This window comes from Oncorhynchus masou, chromosome 10 (genome assembly GCF_036934945.1).
Source record: "Oncorhynchus masou masou isolate Uvic2021 chromosome 10, UVic_Omas_1.1, whole genome shotgun sequence".
NCBI classification, from domain to species: Eukaryota; Metazoa; Chordata; class Actinopteri; order Salmoniformes; family Salmonidae; genus Oncorhynchus; species Oncorhynchus masou.
The window spans coordinates 39,087,748-39,114,114 of NC_088221.1; the positions used below are offsets into that span (position 1 = coordinate 39,087,748).

At 44.4% G+C, this 26,367-nt stretch overlaps 1 protein-coding gene across 1 annotated transcript in view; it reads right to left on the reverse strand.

Moving 5' to 3' along the window:
- LOC135547601 (diacylglycerol kinase beta-like) overlaps positions 1-26,367 on the reverse strand; it is a 148,625-nt gene that overhangs the window by 80,784 nt on the left and 41,474 nt on the right. The window contains exons 4-11 of the mRNA XM_064976749.1: positions 23,697-23,847; positions 20,836-20,898; positions 18,575-18,838; positions 9,901-10,026; positions 7,471-7,520; positions 5,822-5,896; positions 5,528-5,647; positions 5,060-5,177 (exon numbers count right to left, since the gene is read on the reverse strand). Of these exons, the coding sequence (XP_064832821.1) occupies positions 5,060-5,177; positions 5,528-5,647; positions 5,822-5,896; positions 7,471-7,520; positions 9,901-10,026; positions 18,575-18,838; positions 20,836-20,898; positions 23,697-23,847 (967 nt within the window). The remainder of the gene's footprint in view (positions 1-5,059; positions 5,178-5,527; positions 5,648-5,821; positions 5,897-7,470; positions 7,521-9,900; positions 10,027-18,574; positions 18,839-20,835; positions 20,899-23,696; positions 23,848-26,367) is intronic.

A 26,367-nucleotide genomic window follows, 5' to 3' on the forward strand; every position in this document is an offset into this window, starting at 1 on the left:
ATACACATCACGTGACGTTCCACAAGGTTCGATTTTGGGTACGGAACTGTTCAGTTTATATATGTTACCCCTTGGCAGCGTTATCAGCATTGATTTTCACTGCTATGCAGACGATACAGTCCTTTACATTTCTGTGTCACCAGAGGATTATTGCTCCACCGATAAATTATTAGACTGTATTAGTGATTTAAATACTTGGATGGCTCACAACTTGCTCCAGCTAAATTAAGACAAGACTGGGGTACTTATTGTTGGAGCCAAAGCACAGAGAGAGAATTTAGCCACCAAATTTTAATTCACGGGCAATAAAGATAAATCACCAGGTAAAAAAACAAGGTGTTACTTTAGATTCTGAACTGAATTTCAAATGACATAATAGGAATGTGACCGAAATAGCTTTTTACCACCTGAGAAACATTGTCAAGGTGAGGCCGTTTCTCTCTCAGGCTGATACAGAGAGACTTTTATTACAAGCAGGCTTGACTACTGTCATGCTCTCCAGTCTGGTCTACCCAAGAAAGCCATTGGTCAACTGCAAAACATACAGAATGCCTCCGCGTGGGTACTGACCAAGACCAGACGGAGAGCACACATTACACCGGTTTTAAGGTTTCTGCACTGGCTGGCTGTGAGCTTTAGAATACGTTTTTTGGTTTTTAAACCAATCCATGATTGTGCACCCCAATACATTTCAGACATGCTTTTGAGTTATGTACCCAGTAGGTCCCTCTGGTCCTCTGGTACTGACCTTTAACTATCCCAACGTCTAGGATCAAGAGGCATGGAGAGACAGCCTTTTAACTATTCCAAAGTCTAGGACCAAGAGGCATGGAGAGGGAGCCTTTTAACTATCCCAAAGTCTAGGACCAAGAGACATGGAGGCAGCCTTTAGTTTTTTATTTAGTTTTTATTTCACCTTTATTTAACCAGGTAGGCAAGTTGAGAACAAGTTCTCATTTACAATTGCGAATTATGCCCCCAGCCCAGTGGCAGAATTAGGTATAGGCGACATGGGCATCTGTTCGGGGGCAGCACGGGGCTCCTGCACCAAAAAATTTGGAATGGTGACATTTGCGCAAACGGTTTTCTATTGCTCATTTGCACATTACGTCAATGATATCATGTCACCATGTGGGACTGTGGGTCAATTTACCTTGTCGGAGTGGGCGCCCTGATTCTAGTTTGTGAGCTAGGCAGGCTACTGCCTGGGAAGGTCTCCCACTCAGATGTACGAGATGGGGAGAGGGGCGGGGGTAGGTTGACCTCAGGTCTCCCCACTGGAAGCCTGAGGTAGGGGGAGTGGGGGAATCTATCAAATAGCGGACCTCTAACTTTATACAGTACTAATGCACTTAGTAAAATCAGTCACACTACGAAATGCTACCAAAAGAAAACACAATTTGTTCATAATACTGAGAATATACAGTTACTCAGACGTATTGTCTGGCGGGGGGCCATACAAGGCTGCTGGGGCAGTGAACCTGCCAGAGAACCTGGGTGGGGCCAAAACTGTGGACATTATTAAAATAGATCTTAAAACAAATATTTTTAGCTTAGCTTTTTTTTCCTTAGTGTGTTTTTTAGTAGTTCAGTTTGTGTCTTTACAGTGCATTGCAAAGGTTTTCACCCCATTTGGCATTTTTCCTATTTTGTTGCATTACAACCTGTAATTTAAATACATTTTTATTTGGATTTCATGTAATGGACATACACAAAATAGTCCAAATTGGTGAAGTGAAATGAAAAAAAAACTTGTTTCAAAGAATTCTAAAAAAATTAAAAAGGAAAAGTGGTTTTTGAATATGTATTCACTCCTTTGCTATAAAGGCCCTAAATAAGATCTGGTGCAACCAATTACCTTCAAAAGTCACATAATAGCTAAATAAAGTCCACCTGTGTGCAATCTAAGTGTCACATGATCTGTCACATGATCTCAGTATATATACACCTGTTCTGAAAGGCCCCAGAGTCTGCAACACCACTAAGCAAGGAGCACCACCAAGAAGACCAAGGAGCACCATGAAGACCAAGGAGCTCTCCAAACAGGTCAGGGACAAAGTCGTGGAGACGTACAGATCAGGGTTGGGTTATAACAAAATATCAGAAACTTTGAACATCCCAAGGAGCACCATTAAATCCATTATTTAAAAAATGAAAGAATATGGCACCACAACAAACCTGCTAAGAGAGGGCGCCCACCAAAACTCATGGTCCAGGCAAGGAGGGCATTAATCAGAGAGGCAACAAAGAGACCAAAGATAACCCTGAAGGAGCTGCAAAGCTCCACAGCGGAGATTGGAGTATCTGTCCATAGGACCACTTTAAGCCATACATTCCACAGACCTGGGCTTTACAGAGGAGTGGCCATAAAAAAGACATTGCTTAAAGAAAGAAATAACACAAACACATTTGGTGTTCGCCAAAAGTCATGTGGGAGACTGCCCAAACATATGGAAGAAGGTACTCTGTTTAGATGAGACTAAAATTGAACTATTTGGCCATCAAGGAAAACGTTATGTCTGGAGCAAACCCAACACCTCTCATCACCCCGAGATAACCATCCCCACAGTGAAGCAGGGTGGTGGCAGCATCATGCTGTGGGTATGTTTTTCATTGGCAGGGACTGGGAAACTGGTTAGAATTGAAGGAATGATGGATGGCATTAAATACAGAGAAATTATTGAGGGAACCTGTTTCAGTCTTCAAGAGATTTGAGACTGGGACGGATGTTCACCTTCCAGCAGGACAATGACCCTAAGCATACTGCTAAAGCAACACTCGAGTGGTTGAAGGGGAAACATTTAACTTCTTCGATATTGGGGGCGCTCTTTTAATTTTTGGATAAAAAAACGTTCCCGTTTTAAACAAGATATTTTGTCACGAAAAGATGCTCGACTATGCATATAATTGACAGCTTTGGAAAGAAAACACTCTGACGTTTCCAAAACTGCAAAGATATTGTCTGTGAGTGCCACAGAACTGATGCTACAGGCGAAACCAAGATTCAATTTCATACAGGAAGTGCCCCAGATTTTGAATGCGCTGTGTTCCAATGTCTCCTTATGTGGCTGTGAATGCGCGAGGAATGAGCCTACACTTTCTGTCATTTCCCCAAGGTGTCTGCAGCATTGTGACGTATTTGTAGGCATATCACTGGAAGATTGACCATAAGAGACTACGTTTACCAGGTGTCCGATTGGTGTCCTCCGTCGAAATTATTGCGCAATCTCCAGCTGCGTGCACTTTTCCATTTGGTTCAGAGGAGAAAGGCAACTGCCACGAATGATTTATCATCGAATAGATATGTGAAAAACACCTTGAGGATTGAACTAAACAACGTTTGCCATGTTTCTGTCGATATTATGGAGTTAATTTGGAAAAAAGTTTGCCGTTGTAATGACTGAATTTTTGGGTTTTTTTCTTAGCCAAACGTGATGAACAAAACGGAGCGATTTCTCCTACACAAATAATATTTTTGGAAAAACTGAAAATTTGCTATCTAACTGAGAGTCTCCTCATTGAAAACATCCAAAGTTCTTCTAAGGTAAATGATTTTATTTGAATGCTTTTCTTGTTTTTGTGAAAATGTTGCCTGCTGAATGCTAGGCTAATGCTATGCTAGCTATCAATACCTCTTACACAAATGCTTGTGTAGCGATGGTTGAAAAGCATATTTTGAAAATCTGAGATGATAGCTTGTGAGTGAATATATTTCTTTAATTTCATTTGTGATTTTCATGAATAGTTAACGTTGCGTTATGCTAATGATCTTGAGGCTATGATTACGCTCCCGGATACGGGATTGCTCGACGCTAGAGGTTAAATGTCTTGGAATGGCCTAGTCAAAGCCCAGACCTCAATCCAATTGAGAATCTGTGGTATGACTGAAAGATTGCCAGCTGAATCCATCCAACTTGAAGGAGCTGGAGCAGTTTTGCCTTGAAGAATGGGCAAAAATCCCAGTGGCTAGATGTGCCAAGCTTATAGAGACATACGCCAAGAGACTTCAGCTGTAAATGCTGCAAAAGGTGGTTCTACAAAGTATTGACTTGGGGGGGTGAATAGTTATGCATGCTCAACTTTTCCGTTTAAAAAAACGTATTTTTGTTTGTTTCACAATACAAAATACAGTGCCTTGCGAAAGTATTCGGCCCCCTTAAACTTTGCGACATTTTGCTACATTTCAGGCTTCAAACATAAAGATATAAAACTGTATTTTTTGTGAAGAATCAACAACAAGTGGGACACAATCATGAAGTGGAACGACATTTATTGGATATTTCAAACTTTTTTAACAAATCAAAACTGAAAAATTGGGCGTGCAAAATTATTCAGCCCCCTTAAGTTAATACTTTGTAGCGCCACCTTTTGCTGCGATTACAGCTGTAAGTCGCTTGGGGTATGTCTCTATCAGTTTTGCACATCGAGAGATAAGTAAAGGCTATTTTTATCAAGGGCACATGGCAAACAAATGATGAAAATGAACTAGTACAATGTACTCAGCCCAGCTGTGGCTAAATTTAGCACTACTGAGTGGACAGCACAGTGAACAGGGAGACGATTTGTGCAATCACATACAAATAAATGGTTTAAACCACGACAGAGAGGTTGGGGTGTTCCTTTCAAGCATTTATTTTCACAGTTACCATTGTAAAACATATTTACCACTGCATTTTAAACAAACGAGTGAATAATTAAGGTAGTATGTTTTAGAGACCCCCTCAAAGTTGTACTTTTGTTGCATTTAGGGGAGCAAATGTCTCATTCAGGGGAGCTGAGCCCCCCCCCCCCCCGGCTCTCCCATAATTCGCAGTGAAAAAAGTAACACTCCCTATACTTTTAATGCATTTTTCTGCAGATACCATAGACTTCCAGTCATTGCGCTAACGCAAGTTAGCATTGGCTCGTGAAACAATATGACCTATCTTCCTTCATACTGGACACAGAGTCATAAAAATGGTACCCACGAGTTCTTCTGACTCTGCCAAAATCTTGAAGTATCTCTTTAATGAGACAGAGAGAGACAGTAGAACTAAGGGCCACACACACACACACTCACTGGAGCAGCAGAGGCCCTGCTTGCGAACTCCCAGCAGCATGGTGTGGCAGTAGTTACAGTAGGCTGGCTTGTTGAAGTGCTTCAGTTTCCACACATGCTGACCATCTTCCTGAACATTCTGCAGAGAGAGAAAGAGAGAGAAAGAGAAAGAGAAAGAGAAAGAGAAAGAGAAAGAGAAAGAGAAAGAGAAAGAGAAAGAGAAAGATATCAATCTTTCTGAATTGATTTTGTGGAACTGACACTAAACCCCCGCAGACACATACTTTATCTCTCTTCCCACAGGGATCATATACACTTACTAAAATGTATGCACTCATGTATGCACTTTGGATAAAAGCATCTGCTATACGGCATCCGTTCTCAAATAATATCACACACACACACACACACACACACACACACACACACACACACACACACACACACACACACACACACACACACACACACACATGCACCCTCCCTCACCGTCTCCATGCCCAGCAGGACCAGCAGAGGGATGGTGGTGAGGCCTCCTCTGATCCACTCCTCCAGGGTGACTGTTCCGTCCCGGTCATAGTCTATCTCTTCCATCATCTCCTTCAGGATCTAAAGCACAGGGAGACGGGGAGGACAGAGGTGAGTCCAGGAAAGTCTTGTCAAATTATAACACAGTAATGATCCAACATTTCCTTGTCACTGTCGTTAAGATAGCCTTTTCAGGTCGCCGCAAGACGTTGGGAACAGGGGAAACAAGACACACAAGGCTGTGTGCATCCTTACCGGTCGCAGCTCTGCCGAGTCCCATTCCAGGTACTCTGCCACGTGGACCATCTGATTGATGATGCGGTCCAGTTCCTACACCCAGCAAGCGAGATAAACATTATACCACAACATCACTGTGGCTCTTCTTGATAACAAATTAATGCATTCACACATCCACAGACATTACGACCAAGAGACTGACAGAGATGTTCACATATGTTCTCTGTTTAGAAAACAAAAAAATCCTCCACATTTTGGCGTGCCCAAGAAAATCATAGGGAGTGTCCTTGAAAACAAATGAAGTCAGTCAGAACACAGTATCCTCTGATATCATCCACATCCTGTCATGTCTTGTTATGTCTGTTCCTGTCCTTTCTCTTCACTCTGTCTCTCTCTGCTGGTCTTTTTAGGTTACCTTCTCTGTCTCTCATTCTTCAGCTGTTCTACATCTCCCTAACTAGCTCATTCACTCTTTCCCACCTGATCTTCCCCTCTGATTAGGTCTCTATTTCTCATCTGTTCCTGATGACAGTGTCTGATTCTTGTTTGTGTTTTTGATGCCAGAATGTCGTCCCGTTTGCTTCACCTTGTCCTATCCTGTGATGACAGTGGCAGGTGCATCCTGCATTATACACGTTATTTTTGTTCCATTGACTACGTTGGAAGAGGATTTATGCCATTCCTGTTTTTCATTAAAGAACTCTGTTTTCTGTTAAAAGCTTTTGGGTCTTCACTCAAGTACATAACACATCCACATCACCCTATGATGACAGTATCCTCTGATATCATCCACATCACCCTATGATGACAGTATCCTCTGATATCATCCACATCACCCTATGATGACAGTATCCTCTGATATCATCCACATCACCCTATGATGACAGTATCCTCTGATATCATCCACATCACCCTATGATGACAGTATCCTCTGATATCATCCACATCACCCTATGATGACAGTATCCTCTGATATCATCCACATCACCCTATGATGACAGTATCCTCTGATATCATCCACATCACCCTATGATGACAGTATCCTCTGATATCATCCACATCACCCTATGATGACAGTATCCTCTGATATCATCCACATCCACATCACCCTATGATGACAGTATCCTCTGATATCATCCACATCATTCTATGATGACAGTATCCTCTGATATCATCCTGAGAATCTCAAATATAAAATATTTAACACTTTTTCAGTTACTACATGATTCCATATGTGTTATTTCATAGTGTTGATGTCTTCACTATTATTCTACAATGTAGAAAATAGTTAAAATTAAGAAAAACCCTTGAATGAGAAGGTGTTCTAAAACTTTGTATTGGTAGTGTATGTACATATCTACTTCATATCGACTCGGTATACTGTTGAAGGATCTAAGAATGAAGCAGTGCAGTTCAGAGGAAATAAGGATGTATTGTAACAGGGTTGTTCTAATTGCACTGAGCTTAGCACTGCATGAGAGGAGAAGAGAGGAGCAGTGAGGAGAGGAAAGGAGATACCAGAACAGAAGAAAGTAGAGAAGAGAAGAGAAGAGGAAAGGAGAGACCAGAACAGAAGAAAGGAGAGAAGAGAAGAGGAAATGAAAGGAGAGACCAGAACAGAAGAGTAGGGAAAAGAAGAGAGGAGAAGAGAAGAGAGGGCCACTAACCGAGCTGTCCAGTACTCCGTTGCCATCTGTGTCGTACAGCCGGAACATGACTGGAGGGGAACGAGAAAAAAGGGACCCCATGATTCAGCTGTAATGTCTTGAAGTCCCTGTCTGTCAGCACCACTTGAATTCCCAGTCAGACCACCCCTCTGTAGAGCAGGGGAAGTATTAGAGTGTGACTCAGCACCACTCCTGTGTTGGAGCAGGGGAAGTATCTGAGCGTGACACAACACCAGTCCTGTGTTGGAGCAGGGGAAGTATTAGAGCGTGACACAACACCACTCCTGTGTTGGAGCAGGGGAAGTATTAGACCGTGATGCAACAGCACTCCTCTGTTGGAACAGGGGATGTGATAGAGAGTGACACGTACTCCTGTTTTATTGGGATGTCGGAAGCAGTTAGCAGAGATTAGCTGTGTCAAATTGTGCGGATATAGCTCCCAACGCTAAAGAAGTCTATTGGACACACCAGGGTTTAGGATGTCCATGGGCTAACGAGGACAGGTACTGAGGCAGAGTTAATCCCAAGGGGAGCCTAACTCCTGACTCACTGCTCACAACCTGTGTGTGTGTGTGTGTGTGTGTGTGTGTGTGTGTGTGTGTGTGTGTGTGTGTGTGTGTGTGTGTGTGTGTGTGTGTGTGTGTGTGTGTGTGTGTGTGTGTGTGTGTGTGTGTGTGTGTGTGTGTGTGTATGTCAGTGGAAGCTCATCAGAGGAGCAAGGGGAGGACCATCCTCCTCAGTGAATTTCATAGAAATTAAATGTTAAAAACATTTAAAAAGTTATCATTTTTAGATAAAACTATACTAAATATAATCACATCACCAAATAATTGATTAAAACACTATTTTGCAAAAAGGTCTGCAGTAGTCCCAACAGCACTCTATAGGGTAGCACCATGGTGTAGCCGGAGGACAACTAGCTTCCGTCCTCCTCTGAGTACATTGACTTCAATACAAAACCTAGGAGGCTCATGGTTCTCACCCCCTTCCATAGACTTACACAGTAATTATCACAACTTCCGGAGGACATCCTCCAATCTATCAGAGCTCTTGCAGCATGAACTGACATGTTGTCCACCAAATCAAAGGATCAGAGAATGAATCTAGTACTGAAAGCATAAACTACAGCTAGCTAGCACTGCAGTGCATAAAATGTGGTGAGTAGTTGACTCAAAGAGAGAGAAAGAAAATAGAGAGACATAGAGATTGTCATTTGTTTGTACTTTCAGTTTCACTTAGCTAGCAAATGCAGCTAGCTAGTTTAGCCCATTGAGACACCCTGCTCAAACAGAGGGATGCTATGTTAGCTAGCTGGCTATGACTATCCCACACAACACTGGAACTCTTCCAAGTCAAGGCAAGCTTTTGGTTTTTACAAATGTATTGCCACTGGGGCCCTCTGGTGTAACTGCTTTCCTGACTGTACACTGTAACGTTACTGGATTTAGCTGGGTTTACAAACGCGTTAGTTCTATTTGCTATGCTGACCATGACGTTACTTTAGCTAATATGGTGACAACGATGTAGGCTGTGTGTAGTGGCTTGGCTTGGAAAGTGTTTTTTACCTGGTCACATACAGCTGATGTCCACAAGCTAAGGAAAGAGGTGAAAGGAGGAGAGCGCATAACGTAGATGCGAGAAGGAATACAACGTGGCTGCTATGAAACTGTGAACTGTGTTAACACGTGATCAAGGCTGTATTCATTCCGCCGATTCTGTTGAAGAACGTTAGAATAGAAACTCTCGTTTGCAACTTTTGGACTAATGATTACACCCTAGATCAGCTAGATGCAGGCAAGAGTGTGCAAGGTGGTATTGAATGTCACTATCTGTCCATGTGTCACTGTCTGTCATATCAAATTTGTCTCTCGACCTGTGCACACCTACGTTGTAAACTTTAATTCAAAGGCTAGGTTGTAGCAACTTCATGATGGGTATAGGGAAAATTATATTACCATGTAGTAGCCTAAACCTATCGCTGTTACATTTACCTGGGTGAATGTAATATGAATGACAGTCATCCAATATACTGTAATAGAAATAAGGCCATGCTCATAAAAAATAAAACTTGTCCTCCGTCATCTGAAATGGCACTGGTGTGTGTGTATGTGTGTGTGTGTGTGTGTGTGTGTGTGTGTGTGTGTGTGTGTGTGTGTGTGTGTGTGTGTGTGTGTGTGTGTGTGTGTGTGTGTGTGTGTGTGTGTGTGTGTATGTGTGTGTGTGTGCTTGTGCGTGAAAGACCGCCTGTATTTGATGACTGAGCTGGAAAAATGATTTCCTACCTGAATTAATGAATTAATTTATCCACTCAGATTGTGGGAGGATGTCTTTCTGCGAAGTTTAGGTGACACCTTTTGACTACTCAACATGACTGACCTCTCTCAAATACCTTGGTTGTTTACACACTAGTAATTAGACGCTGTAACTCACACTCCAGCTTGTCCTCTGGTGTGCCCCTCTCCAGTAGTGACAGGTAACACACAATGTCCTTCAAAAACACCACCTGGGGGGAAGGTAATGGGGACGGGCTCCTCCTCTTCTCCCCTCTGATTCTCTCTGTGGGAGAGGAATGGAACATGGCATATCCATGAGATACGGTGATGTCATTCAGCAATGACCACGAGCATTACTAAGCAACATGGCAAATTGTGATGTGATATGGATATGGGGATATTGATAAGGTGATATTAATATGGTAATATTGATATGGTGATATTGATATGGTGATATTGATATGGTGATATTAATATGGTGATATTAATATGGTAATATTGATATGGTAATATTGATATTGATGTGGTGATATTGATATAGTAATATTGATATTGATGTGGTGATATTGATAGTGATATGGTGATATTGATATGGTGATATTGATATGGTGATATTGATATTGATATGGTGATTTTGAGTTTGAGTTTGAGTTTATTTTTATTTTTACAGGGACAGTGCACATTAATCAACGTTTCAGTAAAAGTGCCGGTTTTAGCCAGCCGGCTAATTTTCAACTGCTGTCCCTGGGCAGGTTATTAAAAACAATTACAATATAGACAATAGCAACATAGAACAAGCAAGACATAGCAACATAGTGTCATGTCTTGTTATGTCTGTTCCTGTCCTTTCTCTTCACTCTCTCTCTCTGCTGGTCTTTTTAGGTTACCTTCTCTGTCTCTCATTCTTCAGCTGTTCTACATCTCCTCTAACTAGCTCATTCACTCTTTCACACCTGTTCTCTCTTCCCCCTCTGATTAGGTCTCTATTTCTTTCTCTGTTCCTGCTACTTTCAGGGTCTGATTCTTGTTTGTGTTTTTTGATGCCAGAAGCAAGCTGTCGTCTCGTTTGCTTCCACCTTGTCCTGTCCTGTCGGAGTCTGCCTGGCAGGTGCATCCTGCACTATACTAACGTTCTTTTGTTCCGCTGACAACGTTGGAAGAGGATTTATGCCATTCCTGTTTTTCATTAAAGAACTCTGTTTTCTGTTAAAACCGCTTTTGGGTCTTCACTCAAGTTCATAACAGAAGAATCAGACCAAGAATGGACCCAGCGGCTCCGGACCCTTTTCACTCCGCCGTCGAGATCCAGGGAGCGATGCTAGGCAGACACGAGGAGGAATTGTCTGCTGCTCGACATGCCGTTGAGACCCTGGCCGTCCAAGTCTCCGACCTCACAAGACAGGTTCACCAACTCCACCTCGATCCACCGCCACTTCCAGGGTTTCCGAGTCTCCGGAGCCCAGGATCAACAACCCGCCGTGTTACTCTGGGGAGCCCACTGAGTGCCGCTCATTCCTCACTCAGTGTGATGTGGTGTTCTCTCTCCAGCCCAACACTTACTCCAGGAGCGCAGCCCGCATCGCCTACGTCATTTCTCTCCTTACCGGACGGGCGCGTGAGTGGGGCACGGCAGTCTGGGAGGCGAGGGCTGAGTGTATTAACCAGTATCAAGACTTTAAGGAGGAGATGATACGGGTTTTTGACCGTTCTGTTTTTGGGGAGGAGGCTTCCAGGGCCCTGTCTTCCCTATGTCAGGGGAATCGATCCATAACGGATTATTCTATTGAGTTTCGCACTCTCGCTGCCTCAAGTGACTGGAACGAGCCGGCTTTGCTCGCTCGTTTTCTGGAGGGTCTCCTCGTCGAGGTTAAGGACGAGATCCTCTCCCGGGAGGTTCCTTCCAGTCTGGACTCCTTAATAGCTCTCGCTATTCGCATAGAGCGACGGTTTGATCTTCGTCGCCGAGCTCGTGGAAAGGAGCTCGCGTTCTCCGCTGCTCCCTCTCCACATCACTGCCACCTGCCGCATCACTGCCACCCTCCTCCGCCGGCTCGGATGCTGAGCCTATGCAGCTGGGGGGTATCCGCATCTCGGCCAAGGAGAAGGAACGGAGAATCACCAATCGCCTCTGTCTCTACTGCGGCTCCGCTGGTCATTTTGTCACCTCATGTCCAGTAAAAGCCAGAGCTCATCAGTAAGAGGAGGGCTACTGGTGAGCGCAACTACTCAGGCCTCTCCTTCTGGATCACGCACTACTTTTCCGGTCCATCTCCGCTGGCCCGGTTCATCTGCTTCCTGCAGTGCCTTGATAGACTCTGGGGCGGAGGGCTGTTTTATGGACGAGACCTGGGCTCGGGAACATGACATTCCTCTCAGACAGTTAGGGAGCCCACGGCCTTGTTCGCTTTAGATGGTAGTTCTCTCCCAAGATTCAGCGTGAGACGCTGCCTTTAACCCTCACTGTCTCTGGTAATCATAGCGAAACCATTTCTTTTTTAATTTTTCGTTCACCTTTTACACCTGTTGTTTTGGGTCATCCCTGGCTAGTGCGCCATAACCCTTCTATTAATTGGTCTAGTAATACTATCCTATCTTGGAATGTTTCTTGTCATGTAACCTGTTTAATGTCTGCTATCCCTCCTGTTTCCTCTGTCTCTATCACAGGAGGAGCCTGGCGATTTGACAGGGGTGCCGGAGGATATCACGATCTGCGCACGGTGTTCAGTCGTTCCAAGGCCACTTCTTCCCTCCACACCGGTCGTATGACTGTAGTATTGATCTCCTTCCGGGAACTACTCCCCCGGGGTAGATTATACTCTCTGTCGGCTCCCGAACGTAAGGCTCTCGAGGATTATTTGTCGGTTTCGCTCAACGCCGGTACCATTGTCTCCTCCTCCTCTCCCCGCCGGAGCGGGGTTTTTTGTTCAGAAGAAGGACGGGTCCCTGCGCCCATGCGTGGATTATCGAGGGCTGAATGACATAACAGTTAAGAATCGTTATCCGCTTCCTCTTATGTCTTCAGCCTTCGAGATCCTGCAGGGAGCCAGGTTTTTCACCAAATTGGACCTTCGTAACGCCTACCATCTCGTGCGCATTTGGCGTTTAACATTGTTAGGGCACTTTGAATACCGGGTTCTTCCTTTCGGCCTCGTTAACGCTCCAGCTGTCTTTCAGGCACTAGTTAACGACGTCCTGAGAGACATGCTGAACATTTTTGTTTTCGTTTACATGGACGATATCCTGATTTTTTCTCCGTCTCTCTCGATTCATGGACGCGTCCTCCAGCGCCTTTTGGAGAACTGTCTTTATGTGAAGGCTGAGAAGTGCATTTTTCATGCCGCCTCTGTCCCTTTTCTCGGTTCCGTTATTTCCGCTGAGGGCATTAAGATGGATCCCGCTAAGGTCCAGGCTGTCATTGATTGGCCCGTTCCTAAGTCACGCGTCGAGCTGCAGCGCTTTCTGGGCTTCGCTAATTTCTATCGTCGTTTCATCCGTAATTTCGGTCAGGTGGCAGCTCCCCTCACAGCCCTTACTTCTGTTAAGACGTGCTTTAAGTGGTCCGTTTCCGCCCAGGGAGCTTTTGATCTTCTTAAGAATCGTTTTACATCCGCTCCTATTCTTGTTACACCTGACATCTCTAGACAGTTTGTGGTTGAGGTTGACGCGTCAGAGGTGGGCGTGGGAGCCATTCTCTCTCAGCGCTCTCTCTCTGACGGCAAGGTCCATCCTTGCGCGTTTTTCTCTCATCGCTTATCGCCGTCAGAACGTAACTATGATGTTGGTAATCGTGACTGCTCGCCATAGCCCTAGGCGAATGGCGACAGTGGTTGGAGGGGGCGACCGTTCCTTTTGTCGTTTGGACTGACCATAGGAACCTTGAGTACATCCGTTCAGCCAAACGACTTAATGCGCGTCAGTCTCGTTGGGCTCTGTTTTTCGCTCGTTTCGAGTTTGTTATTTCTTATCGTCCGGGCTCAAAAACACCAAGCCTGATGCTTTATCTCGTCTCTTCAGTTCTTCTAGGTCTCCACCGACCCCGAGGGGATTCTCCCTGACGGGCGTGTTGTCGGGTTGACTGTCTGGGGAATTGAGAGGCAGGTAAAGCAAGCACTCGCTCACACTCCGTCGCCGCGAGCTTGTCCTAGGAACCTTCTGTTCGTTCCCGTTCCTACTCGTCCGGCCGTTCTTCAGTGGGCCCACTCTGCCAAGTTAGCCGGCCACCCCGGCGTTATACGCTCGCTTCCAATACGTGACGCGCGTCGATTTGTCGCCGCTTGTTCGGTCTGCGCGCAGACTAAATCTGGGAACTCTCCTCCTGCCGGCCGTCTCAGACCGCTTCCCATTCCCTCTCGACCGTGGTCTCACATCGCTTTAGATTTTATCACCGGACTGCCTTCATCAGCGGGGAAGACAGTTATTCTTACGGTTGTCGATAGATTCTCTAAGGCGGCTCATTTCATTCCTCTCGATAAGCCCTTCTGCTAAGGAGACGGCTCAGATCATTATCGAGAATGTTTTCCGAATTATGGCCTTCCGTCTGACGTCGTTTCCGACAGAGGCCCGCAGTTCACGTCTCAATTTTGGAGGGAGTTTTGCCGTTTGATCCGTCAGTCTCTCGTCCGGCTTTCATCCCCAGTCTAACGGTGCCGAACGGGCCAATCAGAACATATTTTACGCAGTCTTTCTTTTCGTAACCTGCGTCTTGGTTCCCCTGGGCAGAGTACGCCCACAACTCGCTTCCCTCGTTACCGGATCCCCTTTTCAGTGTAGCCTCGGGTACCAGCCTCCGCTGTTCTCATCTCAGCTCGCCGAGTCCTGCGTCCCCTCCGCTCAGGCTTTTGTCCAGCGTTGAGCGCACCTGTCAGGTCGGCACTTTTAGGGCGCAGACTTGAGGGCCGCTAATAAGCGTAGGACCAAGAGTCCTAGATATTGTTGCGGTCAGAGAGTATGGCTCTCCACTCAGAACCTTCCCCTTAAGACAGGAGTTGGCCCCGCGGTTCATTGGTCCGTTCCGTATTTCCCAGGTCATTAATCCTGTCGCAGTGCGACTTCTTCTCCCGCTATCTTGTTTCACCCGGTCTTCCATGTCTCCTGTGTTAAGCCCGTTCTTCGCCCCCGCTCGTCCCTCCCCCCCATCCTTGTCGAGGGCGCACCCATCTACAGGGTTCGTAAGATTTTGGACATGCGCCCTCGGGGCCGTGGTCATCAGTACCTAGTGGATTGGGAGGGGTACGGTCCTGAGGAGAGGAGTTGGGTTCCCTCTCGGGACGTGCTGGACCGTTCGCTGATCGATGATTTCCTCCGTTGCCGCCAGGTTTCCTCCTCGAGTGCGCCAGGAGGCGCTCGGTGAGTGGGGGGGTACTGTCATGTCTTGTTATGTCTGTTCCTGTCCTTTCTCTTCTCTTCTCTCTCTCTCTGCTGGTCTTTTTAGGTTACCTTCTCTGTCTCTCATTCTTCAGCTGTTCTACATCTCCTCTAACTAGCTCATTCACTCTTTCACACCTGTTCTCTCTTCCCCCTCTGATTAGGTCTCTATTTCTTTCTCTGTTCCTGCTACTTTCAGGGTCTGATTCTTGTTTGTGTTTTTTGATGCCAGAAGCAAGCTGTCGTCTCGTTTGCTTCCACCTTGTCCTGTCCTGTCGGAGTCTGCCTGGCAGGTGCATCCTGCACTATACTAACGTTCTTTTGTTCCGCTGACAACGTTGGAAGAGGATTTATGCCATTCCTGTTTTTCATTAAAGAACTCTGTTTTCTGTTAAAACCGCTTTTGGGTCTTCACTCAAGTTCATAACACATAGGACAAGCAAGACGTAGCATACAGACAGAGCAACATAGAGCAAAAAGCAGCAAGACAAAATTCATAAAAGCAACAAAGTGTTTCCACACCTCACAAGCTACAGACAACAGACAACATGGAAAGCGGCAACACACAGCTAGGGACCATGTTCACAAATCTGATTGACCTTTAGCCATGTCTTCAAGCATTTTGTGAAAGTGTGATATGTGGTGCAGTTATGTGTGTCTGATGGCAGTGTATTCCAGACATGGGAAGCTCTCACAGAGAATGCAGATTTACTAAAGGTGCTTTTCCTTAGGGGAACTATACAGTCACCTCTCATGGCAGACCTTGTGGATCTGCTGCCATATGTCTGGGTTTTCTGTTTAACAAAAACATTGAGTGGAGGGGAGCCAGGCCATTAAGGATCTTGAATACAAGACATGCGTCAGTGTATTGCACAAGATTTTCCCAACTCAAGAGCTCATGCTTTCTAAGGATGTGACAATGATGATGGCTATTGGGCTTCCTATCAAGCACTTTGAGAGCCTGTTTGTAGACAGACTGAATAGGTTTTAATGTTGTACAGCAAGCTTGGGCCCAACTAGTCAAGCAGTATGTTAAGTGGGGGAGTATCATAGAGTTGAAGTACAGTTTTGCTACCTCTGTAGTCAAACAATTTCGTATAAATCGGAAATTAGCTAGGTTGAATTTAGTTATTTGAATTACCTTTTTCACATGCTTTTTAAAAGAGAGGTTGGAATCAAGTATGATGCCAAGGTACTTAAAATCGGATACCACCTGGAGCTTCTCCCCTGACACATATACATCTGGCTCAGTAGCATCTGATGCCCTCTTTGTGAAGAACATGCAAACAGTTTTTTTTCACATTGAGATGCAAACACGAGTCACTGAGCCACTTTGTAACCTGGACCATTACAGTAGTGAGTTCTTGTGCAGCTTGTTGTTTGCTCTTTGCATGCACATATATCACTGTATCATCTGCATACATTTGAACTTCAGACCCAGTACAGACAGAAGGCAGATCATTAATGTACAGGCTGAACAGGAGGGGCCCCAGTATTGACCCTTGGGGCACGCCCACATCATAGCTACGATAGGGCGACAGCTCATTGCTCACTCTGACACACTGAGTTCTGCCTTCAAGGTATGATTTCATCCATCTCAAGGCATCAGGGGAAAAGTTGAACTTTGACAATTTTGTGATGAGAATCTCATGGTTAACAGTATCAATATATAATATATCAATATAATATATTGATATGGTGATATTGATATTGATATGGTGATATTGATATGGTGATATTAATATGGTGATATTAATATGGTGATATTGATATGGTGATATTGATATGGTGATATTAATATGGTGATATTGATATGGTGATATTGACATGGTGATATGGATATTAATATGGTGATATTGATATGGTGATATTGATATTGATGTGGTGATATTGATATGGTGATATTGATATGGTGATGTTGATATGGTGATATTGATATTGATATGGTGATATTGATATGGTGATATTGATATGGTGATATTGATATGGTGATATTGATATTGATATGGTGATATTGATATGGTGATATTGATATGGTGATATTGATATGGTGATATTGATATGGTGATATTGATATGGTGATATTGATATGGTGATATTAATATGGTGATATTGATATGGTGATATTGATATGGTGATATTGATATGGTGATATTGATATGGTGATATTAATATGGTGATATTGATATGGTGATATTGATATTGATATGGTGATATTGATATTGATGTGGTGATATTGATATTGATGTGGTGATATTGATATGGTGATATTGATATTGATATGGTGATATTGATATGGTGATATTGATATGGTGATATTGATATTGTGATTTTGATATTGATATGGTGATATTGATATTGTGATTTTGATATTGATATGGTGATATTGATAAGGTGATATTAATGTGGTGATGTTGATATGGTGATATTGATATTAATATGGTGATATTGAGAAGGTGATATTGATATGGTTATATTGATATTAATATGTTGATATTGATATTGATATGGAGATATGATGTGATAGCCACATGTAAAACAAATTAAATTAATCTCATCCCTGTGTAAAGCTGGTAAAGCTGATGTAGCTATCAGTACACATGCCCTACATATCACAACTGGCGGTGATTGGGAGTCCCATAGGGCGGAGCACAATTGGCCCAGCGTCGTCCGGGTTTGGACGGGGTAGGCCGTCATTGTAAATAATAATTAGTTCTTAACTGACTTGCCTGGTTAATTAAAGATTAAATTAAATAAGTATTTTAAAATTTTAAAAATAAATTGCTTTACACAAAGTATTGAACTAACAGACACCATTGGCCACAGCTCAGACATTATAGCCACACTTTATCAAACTGCTGAAATGCCTTGCTGTGAGTTCAAATCAGTCGAATTTGTAGAGGGAGTTATTTACTGTGGCATTAGTAATGTCCCAGGCATGACAGTGAAGTAACATTGATATCATTGGAATCCCTAGTCTAATACGCCAGTCTTGTATGGCGGTATAATACAGCAGTCTAATACAGCAGTCTAATACAGCAGTCTAACACAGCGGTCTAATACAGCAGTCTAATACAGCAGTCTAACACAGCAGTCTAACACAGCGGTCTAATACAGCAGTCTAACACAGCAGTCTAACACAGCAGTCTAACACAGCGGTCTAACACAGCAGTCTAACACAGCAGTCTAATACAGCAGTCTAACACAGCGGTCTAATACAGCAGTCTAATACAGCAGTCTAACACAGCAGTCGGTATAATACAGCAGTCTAAGCAGTCTAATACAGCAGTCTAACACAGCAGTCTAACACAGCGGTATAATACAGCAGTCTAACACAGCAGTCTAACACAGCGGTATAATACAGCAGTCTAACACAGCAGTCTAATACAGCAGTCTAACACAGCCTGCGTCACAACTTTTCCAGTAAAACAGTATAAGTTCCTACAACAACTGAACACGGTGTTTACCTGGGGAGAGGCGAGGGGAGGCTGGGGACTTGGCTGGGGTGGGGGTCAGGGTGTTACTACTGCTGCATGTGGAGGGTTTGACCTGGGTGCAGGCAGGTGAGCGGTAGGACCCCCCAGGCACGTGGGGCCCCATCCCAGAGCGCTGTGAGGAGGAACGGGAGGAGCAGGGAGAGTTGGATATGGCACCTGAACATGAGGCCATCATAGTGGAAGGCTCCGGCGTGGGTCGACCCATGGCTTTCAGGATGCTCTTTCCATTCATTCCTAGAAGACAGAGAGAGAAAATAGGAATTCAGGAAAGACCTCCCCAGTGGTGCAGCACTCTAAGACACTGCATCGCAGTGCATCGCAGTACTACAGACCCGGGTTGTGCCACAACCGACCGTGGCTGGGAGTCCCATAGGACGGTGCCAAATTGGCCCAGTGTCGTCCGGGTTAGGGGAGGATTTGGCAAGGGGGCCTTTACTTGGCTGAAAGTACTCAGATCCCTTGACTTTTTCCACATTTTGTTACGTGAAAGCCTTATTCTGCAATCAATTAAATATTTTGTTTTCCTCAGCAAAAACCCATCATGATGAAGCAAAAACAGGTTTTTATACAATTTTTCAAATTGATACAAAATTAAAAACGTAAATGTTACATTCACATCATAAGTATTCAGACCATTTATTCTGTACTTTGTTGAAGCACCTTTGGCAGCGATTACAGCCTCGAGTCTTCTTGGATATGACGCTACAAGCTTGACACACTTGTATTTGGGTAGTTTCTCCCATTCTACTCTGCAGATCCTCTCAAACTCTGTCAGGTTGGCTGGGGAGCGTCAATGCACAGCTATTTTCAGGTCTCTCCAGAGATGTTCGTTCTGGTTCAAGTCCGGGCTCTGGATGGGCCACTCAAGGACATTCAGAGACTTGTCCCGAAGCCACTTTTGCCTTGTCTTGGCTGTGTGCTTAGGGTCGTTGTCCTGTTGGAAGGTGAACCTTCGCCTCAGTCTGTGGTCCTGAGCACTCTGGAGCAGGTGTTCATCAAGGATCTCTCTGTACTTTGCTCCATTCATCTTTCCCTCGATCTTGACTAGTCTCCCAGTCCCTGTCACTGAAGAACATCCCCACAGCTTGATGCTGCCACCACCATGTTTCACCGTAGGGATGGTGCCAGGTTTCCTCCAGACGTGACGCTTGGCATTCAGGCCAAAGTTCAATCTAGGTTTCATCAGACCAGAGAATCTTGTTTCTCATAGTCTGAGAGTCCTTAAGGTGCCTTTTTGGCAAACTCCAAGTGGGATGTCATGTGCCTTTTACTGAGGAGTGGCTTCCGTCTGGCCATTCTACTATAAAAGCCTGATTGGTGGAGTGCTGGTTGTCCTTCTGGAAGGTTCTCCCATCTCCACAGAGGAACTCTGGAGCTCTGTCAGAGTGACCATCGGGTTCTTGGTCACCTCCCTGACCAGGGCCTTTCTCCCCCGATTGCTCAGTTTGGCCGGGCGGAAGAGTCTTGGTGGTTCCAAACTTCTTCTATTTAAGAATGATGGAGGCCACTGTGTTCTTGGAGACCTTCAATGCGGCATACATTTTTTGGTACTCTTCCCCAGATCTGTGCCTCGACACAATCCTATCTATCTCGGAGCTCTACGGACAATTCCTTTGACCTCATGGCTTGGTTTTTCCTCTGCCATGCACTGTCAACTGTGGAACCTTATATAGAAAGGTGTGTGCCTTTCCAAATCATGTCCAATCAATTGAATTAACCACAGGTGGATTCCAATCAAGTTGTAGAAACATCTCAAGGATGATCAATGGAAACAGGATGCACCTGAGCTCAATGTCGAGTCTCATAGCAAAGGGTCTGAATACTTATGTAACTAAGCTATTTTTATTTTATTTTTAATACATGTGCAAAAATGTCTCAACCTGTTTTCACTTTGTCATTATGGGGCGTGGTGTGTAGATTGATGAGGAGAAAAAGATGTTTATCATTTTTAGAGTAAGGCTGTAACGTAACAAAATGTGGAAAAGGTCAAGGGGTCTGAATACTTTCTAAATGCACTGTATATTCCACATACAAAAAAGAAGAAACGAGACAAGAAACGCAAATCCACTGCGCCACAATACACAGTATTACTACCACATGTCACCTGCTCAAAAACACTGATCACAAGTCACAACTAAACACTGGTGAGGGAGATGGTTACAGTAGCTGGACCATGGGTCTTATTAGGGATATCTAAACATTGTCCTGTTGTCCTGCAGTGGTAGTGGTACCTGTTATGGGGGCACAGGCCACTTCAGTCTGTATAGAGATGCCTGCATCAATGGAACGTGGCTCTGCAGACACAGCATGGAAAGAAAAGCAAGACAAAGTGAGAGGTGAGAGAAATGCACTAGAATGAGTGTGATATTCTGTAGACTGTTAAAGCAAAAGGAGAAGGACTGTGATATAGACTCTGTTAAAGGAGAAGGACTGTGATATAGACTCTGTTGAAGGAAAAGGACTGTGATATAGACTCTGTTAAAGGAGAAGGAGAAGGAATGTGATATAGACTCTGTTAAAGGAGAAGGACTGTGATATAGACTCTGTTAAAGGAGAAGGACTGTGATATAGACTCTGTTAAAGGAGAAGGACTGTGATATAGACTCTGTTAAAGGAGAAGGAGAAGGAGTGTGACATAGACTCTGTTAAAGGGGAAGGACTGTGATATAGACTCTGTTAAAGGAGAAGGAGAAGGAGTGTGATATAGACTCTGTTAAAGGGGAAAATTCAATACATTTCCAACTCAATAAAACTCCATAATAAAATGTCGTAAAAATACGGTTAGCTTATAGGCCTTTCTGTAAAAACATAGTGAATCTGATGACTAAGAGAAGAGAATGAAACAACATAAAAAAGCAAAGAGGTTGAGATAGTCTAAAGGAGCAGACTCGTGCTTCAATGACTAGAGACAAATTACGCTACCGTAGAAACAACAACAATACACTGTTCAAACCGATGGATGCATTGCTATTGTAATGAGGATCATCAAAGAAGCAGATTCCTTTTGGCCGTAGAGTAACATTCTCTACTGATGCTGTAGGCCAATGAGCAGGACAGGAAGTCATGAAAGGCATGAAAGAGAGATGGATAGTCTGTTTGGAAAGCAGAACATCAATCTAAACTGTGGCCCATGCCTGTCCAACACACAAAAAAAACAGACCTTCTGTCATGACAGAGGAGGGAAGAAGGGTGTCAACAATACACTAGGAAGACTTATTTCCCCTGTCTGCTTTGGTTTGGGACTATGAGATTGATTCAGTTAAGGCAACACAAGCTTCTCTTGTCCTGAATAATAAATCCATGATGTGACGAGAGCGAGAGAGAGAGAGAGAGAGAGAGAGGGAGAGAGAGAGAAAGGGAGAGAAAGAGAGAGACAGAGAGTGAGGGAGAGAGAGCAGGGGAGAGAGAGAGAGAGTGGGGGAGAGAGAGCAGGGGAGAGAGAGAGAGAGAGCGAGAGAGAGCGAGAGAGAGTGAGAGAGGAGAAAGAGAGTCAGCAACAGAGACAGAGGCAGAGAGTCAACGACAGAGACAGAGAGAGTGAGAGAGAGAAGGAGAAAGAGAGAGGATAGAGAGAGAAAATGAGAGAGAGTCAGCGACAGAGAGAAATCCATGATGTGACGAGAGAGAGAGAGAGAGAGAGAGAGAGAGAGAGAGAGAGAGAGAGAGAGAGAGAGAGAGAGAGAGAGAGAGAGAGAGAGTGTCACCGACAGAGACATAATTATAGACATAATATGACATTTGAAATGTCTTTATTCTTTTGGTACTTCTGTGAGTGTAATGTTTACTGTTACTTTTTATTGTTTATTTCACTTATGTTTATTATCTACTTCACTTGTTTTGGCAATTTTAACATGTGTTTCCCATGCCAATAAAGCCCTTGAATTGAATTGAGAGAAAGAGAAAAGGAGAAAGAGAAGGAGACAGAGAGAGTCAGCAACAGAGAGACAGAGAGACAGAGAGAGAGAGAGAGACATTCTATAAAAACAAGTCTCCAGGGAAACACAGACATCAGTTGAGTTAATGTGAATCTATTTGACTCTCATTTCTCACATGGGTATGCTGTCCATCCTTACAGAGGTAAGTTAAGAGACTAAACACCAGATGGCAGTGTAGGCTGCATTGCTTTTTCTTCTTCTTCTCCACATCTGATCCCAATGGAGGATCCACAGGAAGAATAACACGCCAATCCCTCCCTCTCTCCCTTTCTCCCTCTCTCTCTCTCTCTCTCTCTCTCTCTCTCTCTCTCTCTCTCTCTCTCCCTCCCTCTCAGATAGTTGGGTGTGCTTGGATGCAAATCTCTCCACCCCGTCCCTCCATTTGGAGAGGGGTTAGAATCCTCCAATCTGTCCCCAAGTGTTCAGCTGCTCAGTGGTGAGGGACAGTGGAAGTAAACCACCCTAAAGATGTCCGTGTCTGTGACCACTCCAGCACCATCGTCTGATGAATCAATCTAATCAAATGGAACACAGGCATGGTGTGTGTGTTCCTGAAGGATCTGCCATGGAAAGATCAGCAGCAGATGGACAGTGTTTGCATTGTGTGTATGGAAAGTGTTTGAGAAAAACATTTTCAGTTGCAAATCAGAAGGAAACACTCTCTGAGACAATGGTTAACCTGAGAGGGAATCTAATTTGGTCCATGCATACAGTAGTTTACAAATGCAGGATTTAAATTTGACCTATATCGTTACAGCAAATCCTCCAACTGTGCATTACTTAGTGTGGATTTTCAATTAATTTATATAAATCACAAAGCTCATCTGCATTTCCTGTAGTGTAGGAAAATTGGGATCAAATTAAGATTCTACATCTGTACCAACAATTTAGCAAAACTCCATCCATTCAACAAAAACCAGATACTCAATCAACCCCAGTTCAAATGCAACTACTACTGAGAGCCAGGAAAGACACTGTTAATATCTACCCTGTTCATGTTTAGTAGGGATAGAACATGATGAAACATTTTAAAATGGGAAAGTAACACCTGAACTTGTCCAATAAAAGCTGATATTTTTCGCAAAAAACTGAAGACAAAAAAAAAACAGTGCCAGCCAGAATGAGTGACCAGCAGGGTGAGGTAGGACACTACTTACCCAGGAGTCCTACTCCTGCTCGGGGCATCTCAGGAGAACAGCCCCCTGTCTTGCTCTTGAAGGAGGTGAATAGGTGCTGACACAGCTCCTCAGGGATGTCGTTCTCCAGGTAGGTGGCCATGAAAAGCTGGAAACCCTGGTAGTCTATGGGCTGCAGACACATGGATGATTGGAGGGGATGGAGAGATAGACAAGAGGAGTCAGATACCTTTGTAGAGTACACAAGAGAGGGTCTGGCCAGCAGAAAGAAGGGACACCACCAAGGGATGAAAGGTACTATCACCTTACTTATTTTTGCCTCCCATTTTCTAATTTGTTCACTGGATTTATGTGGGATGGAAAAACCCTTGTGAAGTGTTGTTTAACCACATTCTACAGCAGAAATAAAAGAGCCTACTGAGCACAGATGTCAATTCAATGTTGATTCCATATTGGTTCAACGTAATTTCATTGATATGACCTGGAAACAATGTTGATTCAACCAGTGTGTGCCCAGTCGGAGGCACAATGCTGAAAATCAGTATATAAGAGTAATGAAACCTTTAGAAAATGTGTTTTCCTGAATTGTAATGCTGAGAGTTTTACTGGTGATCTGCAGTATGGCATGCGAGATTAGTAGGTCATATTCAATCACCTCTCTAAAGAGCATGAAGCTCACACATTGCTTTTGGGACTCTGAATAAAACCATACAGCTGAGAAGAGTCAGGAAATCATTAATTTGGAGAAACATAAATCAGTTGGATCGTAGGCTGACATTTTAGCCAACCTTTAAAAGTTTAATGTGAGTGAAACAGACAGTACACAGAAACAATCCTGAGTCACTTCATCAGCAGGCAGACACAGTAAAATGCCTGACAGAGAATCCTCCGGCAAGATACCTTTACAGAAACAGCATGAGGTTGTCTGGCATTCACACAGTGATCGGTGCCATTAGCCTTGCCGTTGAAAAACAAAACACAACATTCCTGAATTATGGATACACTGTTGTTACATGTTGGTAAGTTGAGCATCAGAAAGTAGCATAGGACCTGAACCCTGAACCCTGACCTTTGACCTGGGATTGGGTGAGAGAGCATTATTGGTACCGTAGTAGGTCATGTTACAAACGTCTCTGATGGGATAGAGTTATGTATGTTACATGCAATATGTTAGACACAAAAATCAGCACTGGACCTGACCCCTAATCTTTAACCTGTGCCCTCTGACTGGTGGTGACAGCGGGTTGGCTTGGTGTCTCTGATGATACAGGGTTTAGTATGTTACGTGCAGTCTGTAGAGTAAGACACAGAAACCACAGACCATGCAGACCCCCAACAGGGGCTGTGGCTTACTTGGTTGAGAACGTCTTGCTTCTGTTTGACAGTGGGGAGGGGGGGGAGAAAGGGAGAGAAGAAGACATGGGGTTACATCATAGTGGGCGGGTTAGAAGGAGACATGGAGTTACATCATAGTGGGGGGGTTAGAAGGAGACATGGGGTTACATCATAGTGGGGTTACATCATAGGGGGGGGTAGAAGGAGAAGGAGACATGGGGTTACATCATAGTGGGGGGGTTAGAAGGAGACATGGAGTTACATCATAGTGGGGGGTTAGAAGGAGACATGGGGTTACATCATAGTGGGGGGTTAGAAGGAGACATGGGGTTAAATCATAGTGGGGGGGTTAGAAGGAGACATGGGGTTACATCATAGTGGGGGGTTAGAAGGAGACATGGGGTTAAATCATAGTGGGGGGGGGGTTAGAAGGAGACATGGGGTTACATCATAGTGGGGGGTAAGAAGGGGGGTAAGAAGGAGACATGGGGTTACATCATAGTGGGGGGGTAAGGGGGGGTAAGAAGGAGACACGGGGTTACATCATGGGGGGTAAGAAGGAGGGGTTACATCATAGAAGGAGACATGGGGTTACATCATAGTGGGGGGGGTAGGAGAAGGAGACATAGTGGGGGGGGGGGGGAGACATGGTGTTACATCGTAGTGGGGGGTAAGGAGACATGGGGTTACATCATAGTGGGGGGTAAGAAGGAGACAGGAGGGGGTTACATCATAGTAAGGGGGGGTTACATCATAGAAATGGAGACATAAGAAGGAGGGGTTACATCATAGTAAGAAGGAGGGGGTAAGAAGGAGACATGGGGTTACATCATAGTAAGGAGGGGGTTAGAAAGAGACATGGGGTTACATCATAGGGGGGGGGTAAGAAAGAGTTACATCATAGTGGGGGATAAGGAGGGGGTTACATCATCATAGTAGTGGGGGGGGGGTAAGAAAGAGTTTACATCATAGTGGGGGTAAGAAGGAGACATGGGGTTACATCATAGTGGGGGTAGTGAGAAGGAGACATGGGGTTACATCATAGTAAGGGGGGGTTAAGAAGGAGACATGGGGTTACATCATAGTGGGGGGTAAGAAGGAGACATGGGGTTACATCATAGTGGGGGGGTAAGGAGACATGGGGTTACATCGTGGAGTAGTGGGGGGGTAAGAAGGAGACATGGAGTTTACATCATAGTGGGGGTAAGAAGGAGACATAGTGGGGGGTTACATCATAGTGGGGGGGTAAGGAGACATGGTTACATCATAGTGGGGGGGTAAGGAGTTACACATGGGGTTACATCATAGTGGGGGGTAAGGAGACACGGGGTTACATCATAGTGGGGGGAGTAAGGAG